This window comes from Polistes canadensis, unplaced genomic scaffold, assembly GCF_001313835.1.
Source record: "Polistes canadensis isolate GaletaPanama2010 unplaced genomic scaffold, ASM131383v1 scaffold_13, whole genome shotgun sequence".
Classification (NCBI taxonomy): domain Eukaryota; kingdom Metazoa; phylum Arthropoda; class Insecta; order Hymenoptera; family Vespidae; genus Polistes; species Polistes canadensis.
Genome location: NW_014569560.1, coordinates 623,813 through 645,588, shown reverse-complemented (window position 1 = coordinate 645,588; position 21,776 = coordinate 623,813). Strand labels below are relative to the sequence as shown.

Below are 21,776 nucleotides of genomic sequence, written 5' to 3'. Positions count from 1 at the left end.
TTATTGTTGTCAGTTTCGAAAAAACCGCTAATTTTCTCAACGCTCACTACGACCCACGTTTTCAGATGGGTCGTTGTGGGCTTCGCGTGAGCGTTAGTAATGACGTCATGAGTGACGTTTTCGCCGCGACCACAACGACCGCGGTCGTTATGTGGAACGACTAAAGGAGCATTTTGATCGTTGTGAGCGCTTAGTGGAACGCACCCATTGTATGTGTAATGATAATTTTATAAAATATATGCAAATATCGATCGTTATTTTTATTCAATAAAATGAATCAATTAAAAGGAAAATTTATGATGATTTAATTAACATATGATAAATTTTTTGTTTATATATTTGAATAATAATATATGAAATAATTTAATAAAAATATATTAATATAGAGTACAGAAAAATGAATAATTACAAAACAAAATTTTAATATTTTTAATAATAAGAAAATATAAGAGAAGAGTATTAGTGTAGTTTCTTATATACTATTTTTTATTTATTTAATTAAAATACAGAAAAATATATAAATTTATTAAACAATCATCTCAAGTTCTCTAGCATAATCTATAGCTAGTGTAGCTAGGTCTGCACTTGGTATTGGTTCTTCTGCTTTCTTTTCATGCGTTGTGTTAAAGTAAAAGTATCCATCCTTAGCTAAATTCCAATTTTTCTTGGTAGCAAAGGCTTTCATATCTTTCTCGGTAGATAAATTAAGCATTCTAGAAGCATCATTAATAGAAATCTTGTCAAATGCGCTTTCCATACATGCTCCAATTTCATCACGAACAGTATTTAATAATATATCAATGAAGAAGTTATAACATGCAGCTGGTACATTGCCTTTGGCTAAAAATATTTTGTTATATGAACCTTCCATCAAATATTGTTCTAAACTTAATGGATGTCGAATATAAGGATTCGATTGTATTTGATCGGAAGGCAGGAGTTCTAATTCCGTGTGAAATTCTGCTACACGATTTTGAGATAATAGGAATAACAAATTTAGGCCCAAAAGTTGATATTTGTAAGCAGATTCAAGTAATCCTGATTTATAATCAAAATAATAACATTTTAATTGGGCCATATATCTTTCAAAAGAAGGTATATCTTCTGCTGCTATACTCCACTGAGCACCAATTTCTAATATATCTCCTTTAAATAAAAATATACATTTTAATGATAATAGAAAACATTGACAATCATAATAATATCATATGAAAAAGTAACATACTCGCTATAAGCAATTCATTCTGACTTGCTGTACTATTGGATGTAGGTAGGAACATTAAATGCGTGAGACCCACCTATATAAATTAGACAATGTATAATATCTTTTCTTGTATATATACAAAAAAACAATTAAACTAATAAACGAATAAAACTAATGTAATCACTATTAATGTAACAATGAGGTTACATTTAAAAAAAAAATAAAACTTATTAAATAGAAAACGATAATGAACTGTCACCTTTAATTGATTAAGTAATTTGCCACATTTTATTAAATTACAAGGTGTTTTTGTCCACTCTTGTTTTAAATTTTGGTATAAAGAAACAACCTCCTTCAGCGCAGCCATGTTTATTACGAGGAATTAAATGTCATTGGCAAAATTTTCTGGTAAAGTCAGTTCTAAATCTTACAATGCGTTCGGTAAACTATTCGAATGAGTTTCTTGTCTTTTGGGAACACATATTTTATTTAAATTTATATTTGATTCAATTTTATCGCAATTTCTATTTCTATTTATTTTGACATTGATCGTATTTAATACTACAATTTTTAATGCTTATATAAAAAAGATAAATAAAATCCTGTAATTAATAAATAAGTTGAATGTGATTGGTCCACTATGGTGGAATTAATACTAGCAGAATGTTGCATTTTTCAACCAATAACATGAACATATTATCCAACCAAAGACCAATCAGCAATCCTTAACTGTAAGAAGTGTTGCAACAGAAACTTAAAAAACGGATAAAAGAAACCTGTCAGTTCATAGTTGTATGTGGTAGTTGAATATGCTCCTTTAATCGCTTTAAGTCATTGCAGTTTTTATAAATATAAAAATATAATTGTTATTTATTATTTATTTTATAGTTATATTGTATGCATATAAACATAGTAAGCTATAAAACTTCATATTGAAAAAATCATATTGTAAAGTGAAAAGAAAGAAAAAAAACTAGAAAGTAGAATCTCAATCAGAGGAGTAAATTCGAGCAGTGTGGTCTCTACCGGCCTTCAACTTCCTGTTCCCTTAACTGGATACAATGGCGTCAGGAGTAAGTGAGATTCATGCAATTTTCAGCTATAATCATCGACGTTAGAATGCATCAATAATTATTTATGATGGATTAAACGTGATTATTAACGTATAATAATTTTGATATCTTAATGTTTTTTTCCAGACCCTGTACACGTACCCAGATAATTTCAGGGCATATAAGGCTCTGATTGCTGCTCAATACTCCGGCGCGCAGATTAAAGTTGCCGAAGACTTTGTATTTGGAGAAACTAACAAAACTGAAGCATTTTTAAAAAAGTTTCCTCTTGGTAAAGTAAGTTAGATTATATGTCATATTATTTTTTCTTAACTGTTGTCTTGTTAACTTCTGTTAACCAGCTGCTATCAGTTCTTAATAGATGTTTTAAATAGTACATAATGATAATATATTTGCTATACTAATTAAAATTTAGGTACCGGCATTTGAAACAAGTGATGGAAAATACCTTACGGAAAGTAATGCAATTGCTTACTATGGTAAGTAGAATTATTTTTGATCCTTATTACTGTTATCTTAATCTCATTCGATTACTATCACTTTAACAGTTGCCAATGAGCAATTAAGAGGAAAAACTGATATTGAAAGAGCTAGTATTTTCCAATGGTGTGGATTTGCTGACTCTGAAATTCTTCCTCCCAGTTGTGCTTGGATATTCCCATTACTTGGAATTATGCCATACAACAAACAGGTATTAAATGATTATATATGATTACTAGTACCTGTATATATTTATATAAACATATATTTTTATAATACAAATATTGAACCTTGTCCTCTTTCAAAGGCAACAATTGTTAATTCAGACAATTGTTTGTAACAACAAGAGGTAAATAAATAATTGCATATATTGTCTGTTCATAAGTACACGTGTACATATATATTTGTACTTGTGTTCAATTGCATACATACAGCTTTTTAAATTATAAATTATTTGTACGATTTTAAAAATTGCAAATATTAGTATCTGTAAATTAAATCAAAAAAATTATTATTTCAGACGATCGAAGCTGCTAAGGAAGATGTGAAGCGAGCTTTAACAACTTTAAATTCTCATTTACTTACGAGAACCTATGTTGTTGGAGAACGAATAACTTTAGCTGATATTTGTTTAGCAATGACTTTACTCCATTTATATCAATATGTTCTTGAACCAAATCTACGCAAACCATACCAAAATGTTAACCGATGGTTCCAAACAGTAATTTATCAACCTGAATCTATTGCTGTAATTGGTGCCTTTAAATTGGCTGAAAAAGCTATAGAATTTAATCCTAAGAAGTATGCTGAGATGCAAGGAAAGGTATATAATCTGTCTTCAAAATATTTTATTATATAATCTTTAAAATTATGGATGTATATATATATATATATTTTATTTTAAAGCCTTCAAAAAAAGAAAAGAAAGAAAAGGAATCAAAGAAAGAACCGAAGGAGTCAAAAGAGTCAAAAGAGCCAAAAGATTGTGAAGATCTTGACCCAGTAGAAATAGCTTTAGCTGCAGAACCTAAAACAACAAATCCTTTCGATACTCTACCAAAGGGTTCTTTTGATCTTGATGATTTCAAGCGATTTTATTCCAATGAAGATGAGTCGAAGTCAATACCATATTTTTGGCAGAAATTTGATCCAGAACATTATAGCATCTGGTTGAGTGAATATAAATACAACAATGAATTAACTAAAGTGAGTATATATACAAAATTATAATCCAATGCAAGTATTTCATTTAAATTATATATGAATTTGTATAAACGTGTTTATATACATATAATTGTTTCTGTTTAGGTTTTTATGTCGTGCAATCTTATTACTGGAATGTATCAAAGACTAGATAAAATGCGTAAAGCTTCTTTTGCCAGTACCTGCTTATTTGGTACAGACAATGATAGTACTATTAGTGGTATATGGGTTTGGCGTGGACAAGAACTTGCTTTTACAGTATGTTTATGCAGTACTTACTAATCAACTCTTTAAAAAAAATTAATGAATATATTTTTAATAAATATATGGATTTTTTTGCAGTTATGTCCAGATTGGCAAGTAGATTATGAGTCGTATAGTTGGACAAAATTAGATCCAACCGATGAAAAGACAAAGGAATTGGTACATCAGTACTTCAGTTGGATTGGTACTGATAAAGAAGGACGTAAATTTAATCAAGGAAAAGTCTTCAAGTAAAATTTAAAATTTGCTTACAGATACATAACGCTCCATTCAGAGGCAATAAATGTAAAAACTGACAGAATTTATTAAACTTTGTCCTTGTAAAGCCTTTAGTCCTATGTCCAGTATATATTTTTTAGTATATGTACTGACTAATGTTCTTTGCCTGAGATCTCTATAATGTTATTTAAAAAACATATATTTATATGTTATTTCATGTGTACCGTGATCAGATTTTTATCAAAAGCTTTACTAAACTATAACTTTGATGATTTTTTAAGTTAAAACATAAAAGTATGCTGGGTACTGATTTTATTATAATTGCTTTATGAAAATAAATTCTCCTGTGAATGGAACATAAAAGAAGCGTTTCTACCTATTACTTTATATATTTTCATATATATAAGTAAATTATATATATATACTTAAGATAAATGATCATAATATTTTATTAGCATAAGTTTCCACACACACATGTTTTTATCAATTTATTATTAAAATTAATATTAATAAGCTTAATAATTAGTTTGATTTTGATAATGTTTGATAAGATTTTTAGCTTGAACTCTTAGTCGTTTTATTGGGTATTAGAAAAAAGTTATAAAATGATAGAAGTTTTTATTTTTACAAGTATACAATGAAAATATTGTAACAGTTCCTACATAATCATATTTACATTATAAATATCCTAATTCTTATATTTATAATATAAAACCAAATTAACATATATAAATTTAAAAACCTTTATCTAGTAACCATTGTTTTACACATGATACAAAATCTCCTCTAAATCTAATTTCACCGACCATTTCATTTACTCTACTACCGATTGTCCTTTTCTTTGTTTGTATAATATGTTCCTTTAATTCTTTTTCTAATTTCCAAATATCTCCTTCTATCTTACGTACAAAGGTTACTCTTCTCATTCCTCTAAATGATCTTTGTAGATACACAGGTACCATATAATTTTTTGTACGCTGTACAAAGTAAGAGTAGTCGCTGGGTTTCGCTGTTAAATAAAATTAAAATTAAAATAATTATCTATGACAACAGATTTATATATCAATTGTATAATACTATATGGCAAACAAAAGTATGCTAACCAGTTGCTGGCTTCCATCCCGAAGGTAAAGTTGTATCAGTAGTTTTTGGTTTTGGTATGACCTTATATCTCATTAAACGGTTTACATAGCTCCATTCTACTGGATCAGTAGATATCTCATAGTCGGTGTAATGAGAAGGATCTTTGTATGTAGGAGAAGATCTGTAACTACTCCATCTCTTATGAATCTAAAAAAAAAAAATAAAAAGATGACATCTTTATTAATATTTTTATCGTGATATATATAATTTTATCAAAATGATACATTTTTAATAATATAAACAATTTAATTTTACAGCATAAACCTATCAATAAAATAACCACATTCTTTTTGTTATTAATCATTATATATTCTATGAAAAGTCAATTATTCGTTTATATAAATGTAATCAAAATTAATTGAAAAAGTATTATATCAAATGTTTAACAATTAGTTTTTAGTATTATATTTTTAAAATTAAAAAAATGATATCGAAGAAAAGAAAAATTGCTATGAGATAATAGTAACAAAAGATTTCACAAAGTTGCAATTTTCGATATTTCATACTTATTACATTGTATTTTACAAATTATTGAGTAAAAATAAGACAATTTTGAACATTTATAAAGGATTTATTTATTAGAGAGAAATATAATGTAACGCAAAAAAGGCGATAAGAATAATATCATAGGAGAGTGTTAGTAAATTATTGCAAGAGAGTGGATACACGCGCACACCGTAAGAATACGTGAGGCCCTTCGCTATCGTTGTTCTGAGAAAATCACTAACTACAGTTAGACGGTGCGATAAGGTAGTTTGACTTAATTAATAGTCAAGACGTTATGGAATAAGTATATAAAAAGATAATTGTTAAAATTAGTACCTCGGTGATAGTCGGGGAGACATGTTTCATCGATTGTAAAGCCGCGGAACTTTGGAAAATCTTTGGAAAGCACGAGCGTGTGAAAATACGAAGGGCAGCCATTTTGAGCTCGGTAAATAAGGGTCGGTGGCCGCCATTGGTGCGCACGGGCGCGTCTTCCTTTTCGTTCCTCTCTGCGTTTCACCGTGCTTTCTTTATCGCCCTCGCTTTCTTACTCCCATATTATTTTCGACTTTCTCGAGAAAGTTTTTGTCAGTATCAGGTAGGATACGTTCGTGGGGAGAAAATCGGAACGTCGAGGCATTCTTTGTAAGGTAGAATTTCAATAATATTCAGCGGCTTTAGTTAACGTAAATGTAGCATAGGATTAGAAGTGCCGCGTTGTTGGCTACTTTGTCGTGGATTATTTCATATAATTGGTTTAACATTTTACACAATTTTTTGATCGTAAAGTGAAGTGATATATTATAGAACGCAAAGAAGGAAGATATAACGGCAATTTATAAGTTTATGTAGTTAAATACTTTGAAATAATGTCATGAGATTAGCTTGAATGGGCTATGGACGTGGGAGAAGTTGCGCATTTGACCAGCAGGTGGCGTTAGCCTGTTAACAGTAGGACAGCGTTCAGACACCCTGCAACGGGACTGTGTTTTTCACGACATTGTTTTTCCTGTTTTCTCACGTTAATCACGGATCTTCGGCGCGATTTTTGGCCTCAGAGGTAAGTAAAATCGTCCTACCGACTAATCGACCCATTATTTATCAAGATATTATCTTTATCGTCTCATGCTAGTTTTTAGAAATTTCGAATCGGGGCCGACCTTTTGTTTATTCGTGGCGATTTTTTCGCGACTATTTATCAATTTATTTTCATTACTTCGGCCACGTTTATCGGCAGATTTTTTGACTCGGTAGTTAATACCCCATACGGCCTTTCTTTTGAGCCCAAAATTTTGATAACCTGTTCATTATTATGCCAGATATCGCTCGAAATATTTTGGACCCGAGTTCCTTTACGGAGAAGAGGCGCTTCGTGTATCCGTGTAAATGCAAAGTTTGTCACGTAATTTTTCTGAACGCCAGGGCCGCATCTATCAACCCTACTTCCCAACCGGTCGCTTACCTATCGCAGTCCAGACGAATTATGTAGTTTTTCTACTTGGTGTACAATACATTTATTGTTCCTGCCTTATATTTAAGAGGAAAGGTATTTCTAATATTTTATTCTATTATACATATATGTAACACTATATCTCGTGCCCTTTCTCTATATTTTTTTTCTTTTCATTCATTAAATTGACATTTCGATCAACGATCGCGTCTTAATGAAATATCTTATGCGCACGATATTTTATAAATATAAATTGAAATAGAAAATATCTTTGACATCCTTGTCAAATTTGCATATAAGGAATATTGAAATATATTGTAGGTATAGAAAATATATAAATATATATATATATATATTTATTTATTTGATTATTTTTTCTTTTTTGTTAACTTTGGCGCCATGATATGTTTACCATAAATATTGGATGCATAAATGTATATATAAATTTATATGCATATATATATATATAAATTTTTATATAGATAATAGAGATTATATACAAAATATACTCCAATATATTATTTATTAATAATATTTCATAATTAGGTCGAGTTTAAACATTTGCAATTTATTCAATTTTTCAAATACATTTTAATTAGTAGTAGGTAAAATTTCATTATTCATTAATAGAGAACTAGCAAGAGGTGATTTTTCAGGAGCCCAATGTGGGTTGAAGTGAGATGGCATCCAGAGAAAAACGACCCTTAGCGCCTTCAAAATCAAAACAGAAGGCGAATAATGACTCTGGCTTGCCATCTAATGAAGTCAAAAGTAGAAAAGGCAAGTCTTTGTCCAATATAAAACAACAGCTTGCACGTGATATTTTTGATGCAGTAGCAACGGGCAGTCAACTTCCTGCAAAATTAGAAGCAAGTTTGCCACGAAAGAAGGTTTTGAAGAACCTTAAGCGTAAACAGAAATTAAGAGTAACAAAAACTAATAATTTCATTAAGACAAAAGTTACCAAAAAAGTAGGAAGTAAAAATTTATGCAGAATAAATTCTGATATCAAGAAAGGTATTAAAGCAAGGAAAGTTAAATCGATAGAAGAGAAAGCAGAAGAAGAAGAAGAGAACGAAGAAGAGGAAGAAGAGGATAGATCTTCTGATACCAATTTAAGAACTACAGAAAATCATATCAACGATTTAGAAAGTAGTAAAACTGCTGAAATAACCAACAAAAGTGCCAAGATTAATCTCAGGACCAAGAAAACCAAGTCCTTGACAAGGATTACCTACAGCGAACAGGATAACGAAGATAATTCAGAAAAAGATCAAGACGCTCTTGTTAACCTGAATACAAAAGGTAATACAAAATATAGTAAGAGGTCTAAACTGATAGATACTGTGGACTCTTCCCCTAGAAGTGCCAAACTTTTAAAAAATACAGGACTGAAAAAAAGTACTATAAAAGAGAAAGAAAATTATACAAAAATCATAGAAGGGGATAAATATCTAAAAGGTAAAAGAGGCACAACGAAAGATACTGATTCTTTTAATAACATTAAAAGCGTGCATAATAAATTACCTAAATCAGTCTTAGATAACAAGAGCTCTATTGATCTTACTATCGACGAAGTAATAGCTTCAATGTTGAGTGATTCAGAAGTAGATAATCAGCAAGGTATTGTAGAAAAAGTAGAAGGTAAAATAACAAGGAGTAGGAAAATGTTGGTGGATGAAAATATTAGTCCTGAGAGCGAAGTAAAGAAGGAATCTGATTGCGATGATATAAGAACAATGTCTGAAGGAGAATGCGGTGACATAGAACAAGGAAATCATACTCAAACTACGATTCAATTAAGGAAACGCTCAAATGCTTTGTTAACCCAAAGGAGTTTACGAAATGGAAAATTGCGCCAACGTTCAGAAACGTCGTTTGCAAATGATGTAGAGATTAAAAAACGACGTAGATTAAATTCCGATGATACTGCTGCATCTGAAACTTTGACAGAACAGATTTCTGATGGGAATGTAGATATAGAATCCTGTTTTTCTGAATCTAGCGGTAATTACTCTCAAATAATGATGAAAGAGGAACTTATGATTAAAGATGAAGTCTCCAAGAATTATACAGAAAGTGAAACTGGAATAGAAATAGAAAACAATAATAATAGCGAGAGAGTAGATAGATTAAGTGAAATAGGACCAATATTACGTTCAAAAACAAAAGCCAGAAGTACGGATAACGATACAAAAGTAGATGATATCAAGATTGAGGAGACACGTGTAGCACCTAAAAATGTAGAAGTACTCGAAGAAATAAAGAAAACTAATAATATAGATCTTGTTAGAAAAGACACAATTTTGTCCAAGCTAACTGATAGGTCTAAAGGACGAAGAAATAGTGTAAATATAGATATGAGGAAAACTGTTAATTCCTTTTATGGAACAGAGAAATCTGATGGCAATCCAAAGTCACAAATAGATCAAATGATAGAGAGTATTAAATTAACAATTGCAAAATCAATTGAAAATAAAATGTTTGGTCCAGAAAAGAATCTTGGATTGGGTAAAAATTTTGAAATTCCAAAGATGGAAGAAATCATTGCACCATTAAGTACTGAATCTCAGAAATTGGGATTAGAAGAGAGTAACGATGAAGATAAACCTAATGCATCTAAAAATGAGAGTAAATCAGAAAGTTCTGAAAACTCAGTACCAAAAGTGGCTGATACTGCCAAAGAAATTGAGAAACTAGTCATGGGTGACATTGAATTGGTTGAAACTCAATCACAAAACACTCAAGATAGGGAAGAGACTCCTAATATTGAAGCAATCAATAAAACTCATAATTCTCATGAACCTTCACAAGCTACAGTTAGTAAAGAAGTAAATATATGTAAAGATGTTAAAGAAAGTGGTGGCGAAGTTGATCAGGATTCAAATATTACATCTAAGGTAGTAGAACAAATAGAAGATACGGAAAGCCAATCGATAAATAGTAGCAAGAAAGTATCTCCTCCTTTGTCGAGAAAATCCGAGAAGTCAAATGATAAAAATTCTCAAGATAACATTGAAGAGTCTGAAATTGGAAAGAAATTGGCAACTGTATCTGATGAACCAATTGAAAAGCATGATTCTCTTAAAGAAAAAATCAATGAATGCATAGAAGAAGAAAAGAAACTATTGAATGAAAGTGAGGAAGGCAATAAGGAACTTGAAAAAATTGAAGTTATTGCTGAGTCTACTACAAATTTATTATCTTCTGCAGAAATAAATGAATCAGTTAAAGCACAGAATGAAACTATAGAAACAAACACGGAAGTTGATAAAATAAATTGTTCTCAAGTAGAAAGCTTAAGTATTGGTCATTGTTCAGAGGAGTCAGAAACCTTGGAAAGTATTTATTCTGATGTTGAAAGATTAGTAAAAGGAGATGAATTTTCAGCTTTATCTGAAATAGTAGAAAATAAAGAAATAAATGGTGAAAGTGTCAAATTAAATGACACGTCTAATGATATTGTTAAAGATGTAGAAAGTTCTCTTGTTACAAAAGATGAACATTCTAAATCAAAATTCACTATCGATAAAATAAAAGAAGCGTTGATTTGTCAAGCAAGAGATCATTCATTAAAAGAGATTAATAAACATGACAAAGTTATTAATGTCAAAGAAAATGTTGATACGCTTACTGCTTCCTTTGAATTATTGGAAAATCAGATCGATGAAAAAAATCATTCTCACGAGTTGCCAATCATAAATAGTGACTTAAATTCAATATCTGTCTCTAACAAATCTCCAATATGTACTTCAAAGAAAGAAATAAACGATACGAATGATTCTGTCAAGGATGTTATTAGTCAGGATAAAGAAGATAATAAACATCAAAATATTGATACATTAATATCCCCGAATAAGTTAAAATCAAATGAAGACACGGTTGATAAGAAAATAGATGATACCTTGAACACAGCTGTTGAAGAAAAGAGCAATAAATTATGTTCTGAGAAGAATAATGATGAACTTAAAGCTACAAATGAAGAAAATAAGAGAGTGTTAAGGGTACGTGATAAACAAAAGAAAGTTGAAAAAAGACCAACTTCCTGTAACAAAGAACATGAAAATGCATCAAAATCTAGTACAGGAAGTGATTGTCAATCGACAGAAGAATGTAATGCACAAAATGATAATAAACAAAATTTAGAACTGAAAGCAAGTACTGAAACTACTTGTAAAACTCCTGAAACAGACATATCTCAAAATAGCACCATAGAATTTGAAACTAGTGATGTTTTGGAGCCTCATACTCGTACCAGGCGTGGTAGAGAAGTGAAGAAACGTAAAGAAGAACAACAGTCATTAAATAATACGTTGAAAAATAAACGAGCCAAACGAGATATTAGAAAGTCTGATCAGCAAAAAGAAGAAACATTGCTTGACAATGAAGTAGCCAAGATTAATGAAAATAATAGATTCCTTAGTGATTATGACAATCTTGCTAAATGTTCTGATAGCTTTAGAGGTTTCTCTGAAGGTGGTGGTCGTAATAGCTTGGACAAAATCCAAGGTAAAAATGATAAGTTACGTAGTAAATCGGAAAATGATCTAGTAATTCCAAATGAACCGAATAGATCAGAAGAAGAAGGACGACTTTCAACTCAGATCGCAGATAATGATTCATCAAAAGAAAGAAATGACATTAATTTGTTGGATGAATGTAAATCTAGTAAAATAGAAGAAGTATCTCAAAAAGATTTAGATGAGACATCTACTTCGGATGAATCATCTAGTAGCGTTAATCTTGCTATGAAAATTTTAGAAACGCCAGAGGATAAAGCTAAAAAAGAATCTATTCTGAGATTATTGGGTTTGGAATCGTTGGAAAAAGCTGCTGAAAGATTAAACAATCAGAAAGCAAGAAAGGAACAATATACTGGTACATTAAAAACTGTGATTCGCGTACAAAAGGAGAAGGAAAAAGATAAAAAACGATCGAGATCACCTTTGAAAATGGTTTTGAAGCAAGGACGTACCGACGGAGAAGGAGATTCACCTGATTTTTACACCATACAAAAGGAGGTAAGATGAAATTCAATGTAATAATACATAGAAATAAACAATAAAAGCATATAAATTTTGTCATTTTTTATTTCTTTTTTTTCAGTTTGGAACCAGTGGTTTGGGAGATAGCAGCTCTGGTGCGAACCGAAAGTTCACTACTAACCACAGACACTCTTGCGGTAATCCTGGTTGTGGGAATAACTACATTGTTAATCGATCCTTTCCCTTTAATGCTTTTTCAATATTTTTATATCTTTTCTTCTGTCCTGTAAAAAATATTATTTACCAGATAAGACATAAAGGATTGCTTAATTATTACATTTAACACCAAATTTACATTTATAAGTGTAAACTATAATCAAACATTTAATATGTAATGCTTGGCAATTCCTTTTTGTGAATCTGTAGTTTTATAATTTACATGAATAATAGTTTTGTATTTCTAGTAATTATGCATGTTGACTTTTGCTACTGCTTTAAATTACAAAAAAAAAAAAAAAGATAGCGATAATGTTTTCTAACTACTAGTATTTTGCTCTACGGCTGAATATTTCAAACAAATATTTTATTCGTAATATCTTACCAAACCCTGCTTAGAAAATCTACGAATATTATGTTCATTATGTATTAATCGATCTTATTAATTATCACAGATGAAGATAACGAAGAAGCTCCGCCGAAGGATCGTCAATCCCTCGTTATTCCTGAAAAATCATCTTCTTTTTCTATTCATCCAGGACGATTATGTGCGGATGTATGTTGTTATTGCTTTGGAAAATTTGGTTCCTTGGATACACCTATGCACTTGGCACAAATGAAATCGGATGAAAGACGAAAGAAGATATTAATTATAGAAAGACACCTTAATAAGGATTCTTGTCTGTGTGACGCGTGTTATCGTCATGTAGATAGAAAGGTATGAACAATTATTATAATTAATGTAGCAATCAATATTTTCATTGTGTTATTAATTAATCGAAATTATATTAATTATTCCTTCTTCACATAGGCGAACACTAGTCCAACAAACATGCAAACTAAACCACAAAAGCATCGCCAATTGATGGTATCAAAATGTGCAGCTCGTGATTGTAGAGATCCTGCTCGTCATAATGTTAAACGACGTTGGTTACTTAAAATTAAAGCTGGACTTCAAAGTCAGGTATTGATTTATTTCGTTAGTAAAATTTGCGGACAATTAATTTTTGTTTGCAATAAATTATCAATTTAACGTTTCTATTATAGATAAATAATATTTAACTTTAATTATATATGCATGTTTTAGATTTTTACAATTAAATAATAAAATGCAATTGCAGGTTGATATTGATTGGGAATCGAGTCAACACACATCTATGTCATTTTGCGTAGTCCATTACAGTAAAGTCGAAATATTTTTGACTTGCGCGCTTTGTAATCGAAGACTGGCCAGAAATCATACGCATCTGTTAACCGACGCAGAAACTACAGAATTAAATCAACGACTTTCGCAACAGGCGATACCCGTTTCACTTTCTGCGAGAACATTTGTTTGCAAATTGTGTCGATATTTCACACAGTTGCAAATTAAATACAAGGATCCTGAAAATATGAGCATAAATCACAGGTCGTTCTATAAGAGCTATCGGAAAAGGTATGTCGTGTCATTGACTTATTTTATATGATCAGATTACATTTGTAAAGATCTTATAAAAATAGTACAAAAACGTGTCATTTTCTAGAATCTTACATAATCATGATATCGAGGTACTTGAGAATGAAGAAGAAGATTCTAATAGTCAATCGAAAGACAAAGATAAACGTAAAAAAGCTAAATGTGCTCCAGCTAAGAATGGAAGTTCCAAGTCGCCGGATGTAACAACAAATTCAGCCTCAGATAAGTCAACACCTGAACCTATTAAAAATGATGTTACAAATTCTGAACCGGACAATGACAATCGTTCTGTCAAAATGAATACGAACGATACCATTCCTGCCGATATTCAGTTCCTTTGCGTTGAGGGTACAACAGACAAGTTAATAAAGAAAAGAAAGATAATCGAAGTAAACAATTATACGTCAGACGGAACAATGCCTTGCGGTGTTTCGAACGAAGTCGTAGAGATTATTACCATGGACAAGGAGGTAACTTTGACAAAATTACCGAAAAAAGCAAGAACAAGCAACGACATAACTCCTGTCGTTCAACGACTCGGAGCTAATCCCTCTATAAGCGTACGTACTCTTTTCCCGGGGGAAGAAGAAATGAATCTTCATGCTAACATTGAATTTGGTAATGTTCGAGAGATCACTCCTCAGGGTTGGGAAAAGTGTGCAACGATGATTCAATATGACAGAGACACGAAACTTTTATGGCAAGAGTTACAAAGACCTTACGGGAATCAAAGTTCTTTCCTTAGACATTTAATACTTTTGGAAAAGTATTACAGGGCTGGCGATTTAATTTTGGCGCCTAACGCTTCGCGAAATGCCATAAACTATTCGACGTCGGTTCAAAATAGATTGATATCCTACGAAGGTCCTGAAAAAATGGACGAACCGATAATGGAACCGATATCAACCGAATTTCATAATTCTCGTCGTTTAAGCGGTGGCTACGTGCTCGAAAGAGATAGACACTCCTTACCACCTATGGGAAGTTCTGCTACGAAGTCACCGGTGATTCAACTAACAACGACGAAAGGAAGTCCACCGCGTGCAATAAAATTAAATTCAGGTGTATCAATTATTAAAAAACCGCCTCCTAATTTGCAAAGACTTAGCTTACCGTCTACAAGTTCGGCCAATGGAAATAATAAACGTAAAGATACCTCGAAATTACCGATGTCCTCGGGCGGCAAAGTATTCCAGATGAATGATTCGGAATTGAAGCGATTACAATATCTTAAGAAACCAAAACAAATGTTTAGTGAGAAACAGTGCGCAAGTCCTCCTACTGGTCTACCACCATCGGGTAATCCAAATTCTCCTCCGAATTTCAAAACTACGACGCAATATCAAAAAGCAGTACAATATGTCGCTCAAACCCAATTCCAACAACATTTGAGAAGACAACAAGAAATGTTGAATCGTCAGACCAGAGGTGATTTCGAACCTCTTATATGTGACATACGTCCGTCAAACGAGAACAATCCTACTCAAAACCTATTACATAATCTTAATCTGCCAAAGTCTATACAAGTGACGACTAAGCCATCTAATCCAATTCCCATTTTGCCAAAAATTCCAAAGTCATTGACAGTAATACCACAAACGGTAACGAGACCTACTGAAAAATGAGAGCTAATTAAACAGAAGGGGGGGGGGAGTAAGTAAGTAAATAAATAAATAAATACAAACGCCTTTTTTTATAAAAAAAAAAAACTTGCCCCCGCCTAATTGGGCCCGTAAGAAGAGTGCACACGTTTTCACTCTCTCCATATAAATAGATTCTCTCAAGAGGTTTCTTTGGATTAAAAAACACGATAAGAGGATCTTACGAATATCTTCGTTTTCTTAAAATTCCTACTTGAGGTTTCAAAAAAACCAGAGAAGGAGGAGGAGGAGAGAGACAATCGAAGTTGATACAGGCGAGAATAGCAAGCATGCTTTAAATAAAAGTGTCGTGAATGATGCAGTTTTATCTCCGAGCTTCGGTGACTCGAATAATAAAAAAGGAGAACACACGATTTTACACACACTATATTACTTAAGAAGATGAAAGAAACTATTAAATTATATAGCGTATGATGTATGTACGTTGTGAGAATTACAGACTATAAAGATATAGAATGTATAGTAATCGTGCGTAAATTGAAGAAAAAGAAGAAGAGGAGGAAGGAAGATGAGGAGGAAGAAGAAGAAGAAGAAGAAGATGATGATGATGAAAATATTTCGATTCTAAAAAAACGATTACGTCAACCAAAGTTTCTCACCTGTAAACAAATTTAGCGAGAAGACGCGTAAAATTTGTTTTAATTTTCCCACGAGAAGTGCCTATATATAAATGAACACAGATAATGGAGTCGTTAGTTTTTATCGGTATACGATGTGCATTAAGTAAATAATGATTAATGAACGTTACGAACAATCAAAGGGTACGGAAAAAATTTCGATGATCTGTGCTTTTCAGGATTATATTATATAACCCTGTTATAAATCGCTCTTTATTTCATTGCTTGTGTGTAAAAGTTTAACGAATAATAGGTAGCAGCATACATTCTATATACTGGTTCAGAACGTAAAGGTCTTTCTTACGTTATTCGAACAGAACTGAACAGATCCGAATAGATCTGACACAGTTCGAGATGGATCGTTATTAAATAAGTTTAATACGATCTTATTAATTAAAATGATCAATGATGGCCAACCAGCCAATTTTATTATTATATCTTCCTTTTGGAAGGGTTATACTTTTTAAAGCGACACGGTAGCATATTTTATCCTAGACAAAATGCTTTCTGAGACTAAAGGAATGAAGAAAAAAAGAAAGAAAGAAAGAAAGAAAGGAAGGAGAGAGAGGGAGAAGAAATGATGATAAAGAAAAAGAAGAAGAAGAAATAGTGGGAGAAAGAAACCTTTATTGTTCCGAACCGAACAAAAATTGTATATTGTAATATGTTGGCCTGTTTGTGTCCATAGAGCGATTATAATGATTGACAATGATTATGACGATAATAAGGTTCAAGATAACGATGAAAACGATTGATTAATTAATGATGACGATTGAGAGCAAGATGAGATAATGGTAATGATGAAATTTGGGCTGACGATTTGTAATTATTATATGGACGAATTTTATTAATGTGAAGTAGAGTGTATACTTTGAGCTTATTTATTACGTTACTACAATATCACATTGTATATATATATTGAATAATTATTTTAGTTTTTAACTCGTATAATTAAGCCGATAACGAATCACCATTACGACTTATGAAAAGAAAACAACACGTTGTGTATGATTCCTTAATATGTAACCTCTGGACATGCGCAATTTACGACCGGGGAAACATAAAAACAAAAACAAAAAAAAAACAAGAAAAAAAAGAATAGGTCAGAAACTTTTAAGGACTTTTTTCTTTTTACGTTTTCTTTGTCGCCACGTGAAAAAAAAAAACAATTAATAATAATATTAGAGATCATGAGAGTGTCTTTATATAATAATAATAATAATAATAACTTTTACTACAAATGCATGCTGTACAATGAAGAATTATCTTTTCGCATGGTTCGTATATTTGTTCGTGATCAATTTTGTAAAATATATTATTATTTTTTTTTTTTTTTCCTTAATATTTTGTCCTATTCTGGTTTTTTTTTTCTTTTTTTTCTTTTTCTTTTCTTTTAATATTATTAGCTTTTATTTATACGAATAGCAAAAGAAAGAAAAAAATAAATCATATTTCTACGATGAAGAAACGAGCATCGAGAAGAAATTCGCTCTAGAAAAGCATCTGTGACTAAATAATAATGGTAAATAATAATAATAATAATAATAATAATAATAATAATAATAATAATAATAGTAATAATAATATTAATAATAACAATAATAATACATAAATAATAATGAACATAATAATAATGAAATAATAATAATAGACCAATATCTTACACTCGCTTTTTGTATGTACGTGTACATACATATACATATACATATATATAGAAAAATATATATATATATTTTCTTTGAGAAATTAACTTATGTGAAAAAGTTATGAAGTAGTAAAAGGAAAGAGAAAGAGAGAATAACTACTATTGTTCTTTGTTTTTAAAAAAATGCAACTTAATCGTTAGATAAAAACTACTCTCGAAACTATTAATTAAAAATAGACAAAAATAAAACAAGGTTTAAGAATATTTCGCTAAAAGAAGAAGGAGTATGCTTAAAAGTATATAATTAAGAGATTGCTTCGAAAGGGGTATCGAAACAAATGCATTATTTTCCTATGTAAAGAATGAGTGCGTGTGTGTGTGTGTCCTACGTACGTGTCTGTGAGAATAGATAGAGAGAAAAAGAGAACGAAAGAATAATTTGACATTGAGAGACTGAAAAAAGGGAATTCTGTAAATATACGGAGCAATAAAACTGACTTATGAGAAATTCATATCTTACTTTAAAAAAAAATAAACAAAAGAAGAATAAAAAGAAAAAAAAACCGACAAGAAAAAAGGAATCATAATCGAGCAGAAAAGAAAGTAGAAAAAAACGCGTTGAGATAGTTTCCTATTCGAATATATGTGTGCATAAATCGAATTAATTTAACATTTTTACAGAGAGTTCATTGTTTATAAAATTGATTGTAATTAACAAGTAATTATAATCCCACCCTTATTCCACCCTCTCTAACTTAACGAACAAATTGTTTCTGATCTCACTTATGTTATATTGGAATTCGTGATGATAGAATTTAATTACTTATAATAACAAAAGTTATTCTTCTATTCATTAAAGAAAAGAAAAAAAACACACATACCCATACATTCTATAAAAAAAAAATCATAATAACGTTGAATAAAAAATAATTTATTATGATATTATATAATAGAAGAAGCAAAAAAAAGAAAAAGCAAGAAATAAAAAGAAGACAAATTGTATGTATAAATAATTATATATTAATTTTCTCTTTCTTTTTATTTTTGTCAATCTATCAACACACACATACATATGAAAACGAATATGAAAACTGATCTCTTTGTGATATATCAATTCTACTTGATTGCTCTCGAATATTATTCCCTAAATTCGAGTGATAAATAGCATAATCTTATTTCGATGTACTATGATCATTCTTTTTATCGATTAAATTCATTAAATTGTAATACATCGCTTCTCGATGTTTCATGTTAAAGACGAACAAACAACATTGTTCGTGAAACAATTAATAAGATTTATAATGAATAAGAATGTTCAATAGAAATTTTTTTGTGTTCGAGAGAAAGAATAAGCGTGATGGAAGTATAAAGATATGGGGTTGGTGGTAGTGATAAAACTAAAAGTATAAAAAAGAAAATATATATATAAGGAGAGGAATAATAGTTTTGTTTCAAGAGAATAATTTTCAATCACAGAAATTTAACATTGTGTATATAATATATATATATGCGATTTTCACATCTATATTTTAAATCCTTTAGTTAATCAAATAAAAGGAATAAAAAGAATAAATGGGAATCGAGCAACGAATGGGTGATGGAATCAAATGACGATTATTTTAATTATGAAATTCGTTCACGTGGCGACACATGCATACATGCATATATACATAACATACATATATATAAATATATACACATATATATATATATATATATGTATGTACGACGCGGGTGCAATTAGAAAATGTGCCGCAATGGATATTACATGTATAGTAAAAAAAATACATATATAATAATATAATATATAATATTAATTAAAATATACTAAAAAGTAATATGAATAATATAATAATAATAATAATAAAATAATAATAAACGTTATGCGTACGTATATATAGTGGATAAAACTATAATACAACAACAACAAAATGTACTCGACGGTACGTTATACATATATAAATGCTCTATTTTATTAAGGATATTTTTGATATATCTATATATATATATATATATATAAATCTATATATACGAATATATAGATATATATATAGTGAATATATGTATATCGAATCATAAAAGTGTGTAATCACTGATGGTAGTTCGACGATCGATAATTATTGTTACGAACTGAGAAAGCGATGATAAAATGTTTTAAACAATTGTAAAGTTGCAGGAGGAGGAGTGTACTTCGTGTCGATTTATATATTAGAAAATGAACAAGATCATTTTCTAACCATCCATCTATCTATCTATCTATCTGTATATGTATCTATCTATTTATCTATCATTTTTATTTTTTTGTCGAATAGTACTTTTTTTTTCTACATCATCAGATGTGTTCCAATTTTTTCGTAATTGCAAATCGTCATTATATTATCGTTTACACATTTTTCATTTACGTATTTATGCGCACGTGTAGAAATGAATTCGGTGCTTTTTTTGAAAGAAATGATGTTATTTATTCGTAGCACCGAATTTATTTCAACGTTTTCTTACTCATAACACAAAAAATGTATTATGTAAATATACAAATCGCGATCGTATTAAAATTCATTTTCGTCAAACGCGTTGTATTTCGATATTTAAGCACGATCACTTTAAAAAAATCGTTTAACTTTTCACAAAACCGAAAGTAAAAAGAAAAAATTGGCTAAAGTTATTTATACATTGTTATTAGATTACGTTATATATATATATATATTATATTATTCAACGGCAATACAATTTTATTATTATTATTATTAATTATATTACAAAAGAACATTTATTTAAATATATTAAAAGATAATATACATTAAAAAAAAAAAAACAAGGAAAAGAGAGAAAAAAAATGGACAACATATCGAAGTACTTTTTCACGAGATCGTATATTTTATTTTCCTTTTTCTTTTCTTTGTAAAAATTTATTATCATCGATGACGAGATGACATTTTTCACTAGTGTTCACATTGTTAGAAATAAAAATCATTTTTCGATTTATCGTTACGATTACTACACTCCTCTCGGCAATATATCGTTAATTTGCGAATAACAGTGACAGTGATAGTGACAATGAGAGAGAGAGAAAAAAAATATTTGTGCGAGTGTACGCGTATGTTTCTTTGTATATGTGTGTTTGAAAGAAATAGATAGATAGATAGATACGATATGATAGAATATAGATGGATAGATGGACCGATAAATAAAATGACGCGAAAAGGCAAAAGAAAAAATATAATATTATAAAGGATAATTGAAATAAGAAAGTTAAGGACAAGAAGAAGAAGAAGAAAAAAAAAGAAATATAACACGAAAAAATTAAACGCGATCGAACGAGTACTGAGTTTAAGTTTTCAGAATTCTATTTTTCTGCTGACCGAAAGTGTAATTATTGTAGAGCACGATAGAGTGTATGTTGATGATGTTAACACACATATATATATTTATATGTGTGTGTGTATAGAAAGAGAGAATGAGATAATGATAAACAACTTAGGGATGATTAACGAACGATGCATATCGACGTCGAATTTCATTTTTACCGTGAAACAAGTGCCCTTTAATATGATCCAACTAAAAAAAAAAAAAGAAAAAAGAAATATTAAATTGTTCACTCCCTTTTTTTTTTTTTCTTTTTTCGAGAGAGAGAGATCCTTTCACATTCCTCTAATACGTGTTTATCACGAGTAAAT

The 21,776-nt window shown here is 30.2% G+C and overlaps 4 protein-coding genes and 1 long non-coding RNA gene across 5 annotated transcripts; 3 read left to right on the top strand and 2 right to left on the bottom strand.

The window, feature by feature from the left end:
- Positions 1–465: 465 nt before the first annotated feature.
- LOC106793316 (26S proteasome non-ATPase regulatory subunit 8) lies at positions 466–1,777 on the bottom strand. Its single transcript, XM_014760126.1, has 3 exons — positions 1,464–1,777; positions 1,226–1,298; positions 466–1,146 (listed from the first exon to the last, which is right to left on the bottom strand). The coding sequence occupies exons 1-3, from the start codon at positions 1,569–1,571 to the stop codon at positions 527–529; spliced, it is 801 nt and encodes a 266-aa protein (XP_014615612.1). The 5' UTR covers positions 1,572–1,777; the 3' UTR covers positions 466–526.
- A 192-nt stretch (positions 1,778–1,969) lies between these two features.
- LOC106793339 (elongation factor 1-gamma) lies at positions 1,970–4,794 on the top strand. Its single transcript, XM_014760196.1, has 8 exons — positions 1,970–2,277; positions 2,404–2,553; positions 2,693–2,756; positions 2,826–2,968; positions 3,278–3,580; positions 3,664–3,963; positions 4,066–4,218; positions 4,303–4,794. The coding sequence occupies exons 1-8, from the start codon at positions 2,266–2,268 to the stop codon at positions 4,456–4,458; spliced, it is 1,281 nt and encodes a 426-aa protein (XP_014615682.1). The 5' UTR covers positions 1,970–2,265; the 3' UTR covers positions 4,459–4,794.
- Positions 4,795–5,044: 250 nt separating this feature from the next.
- LOC106793340 (probable 39S ribosomal protein L49, mitochondrial) lies at positions 5,045–6,582 on the bottom strand. The gene is made up of 3 exons (XM_014760197.1): positions 6,409–6,582; positions 5,547–5,733; positions 5,045–5,452 (listed from the first exon to the last, which is right to left on the bottom strand). The coding sequence occupies exons 1-3, from the start codon at positions 6,508–6,510 to the stop codon at positions 5,178–5,180; spliced, it is 564 nt and encodes a 187-aa protein (XP_014615683.1). The 5' UTR covers positions 6,511–6,582; the 3' UTR covers positions 5,045–5,177.
- An 82-nt stretch (positions 6,583–6,664) lies between these two features.
- LOC106793341 lies at positions 6,665–8,553 on the top strand. The gene is made up of 3 exons (XR_001382405.1): positions 6,665–7,132; positions 7,392–7,618; positions 8,179–8,553. It is a non-coding gene; the product is annotated as an uncharacterized LOC106793341 (long non-coding RNA).
- Positions 8,554–9,111: 558 nt separating this feature from the next.
- Positions 9,112–15,804, top strand: LOC106793309 (kinesin-related protein 4). Its single transcript, XM_014760116.1, has 7 exons — positions 9,112–10,627; positions 10,697–12,543; positions 12,629–12,716; positions 13,179–13,441; positions 13,535–13,687; positions 13,845–14,158; positions 14,247–15,804. Exons 1-7 carry the CDS (start codon positions 9,112–9,114, stop codon positions 15,802–15,804), a joined length of 5,739 nt encoding a protein of 1,912 aa, XP_014615602.1.
- The last annotated feature ends 5,972 nt before the right edge of the window (positions 15,805–21,776 follow it).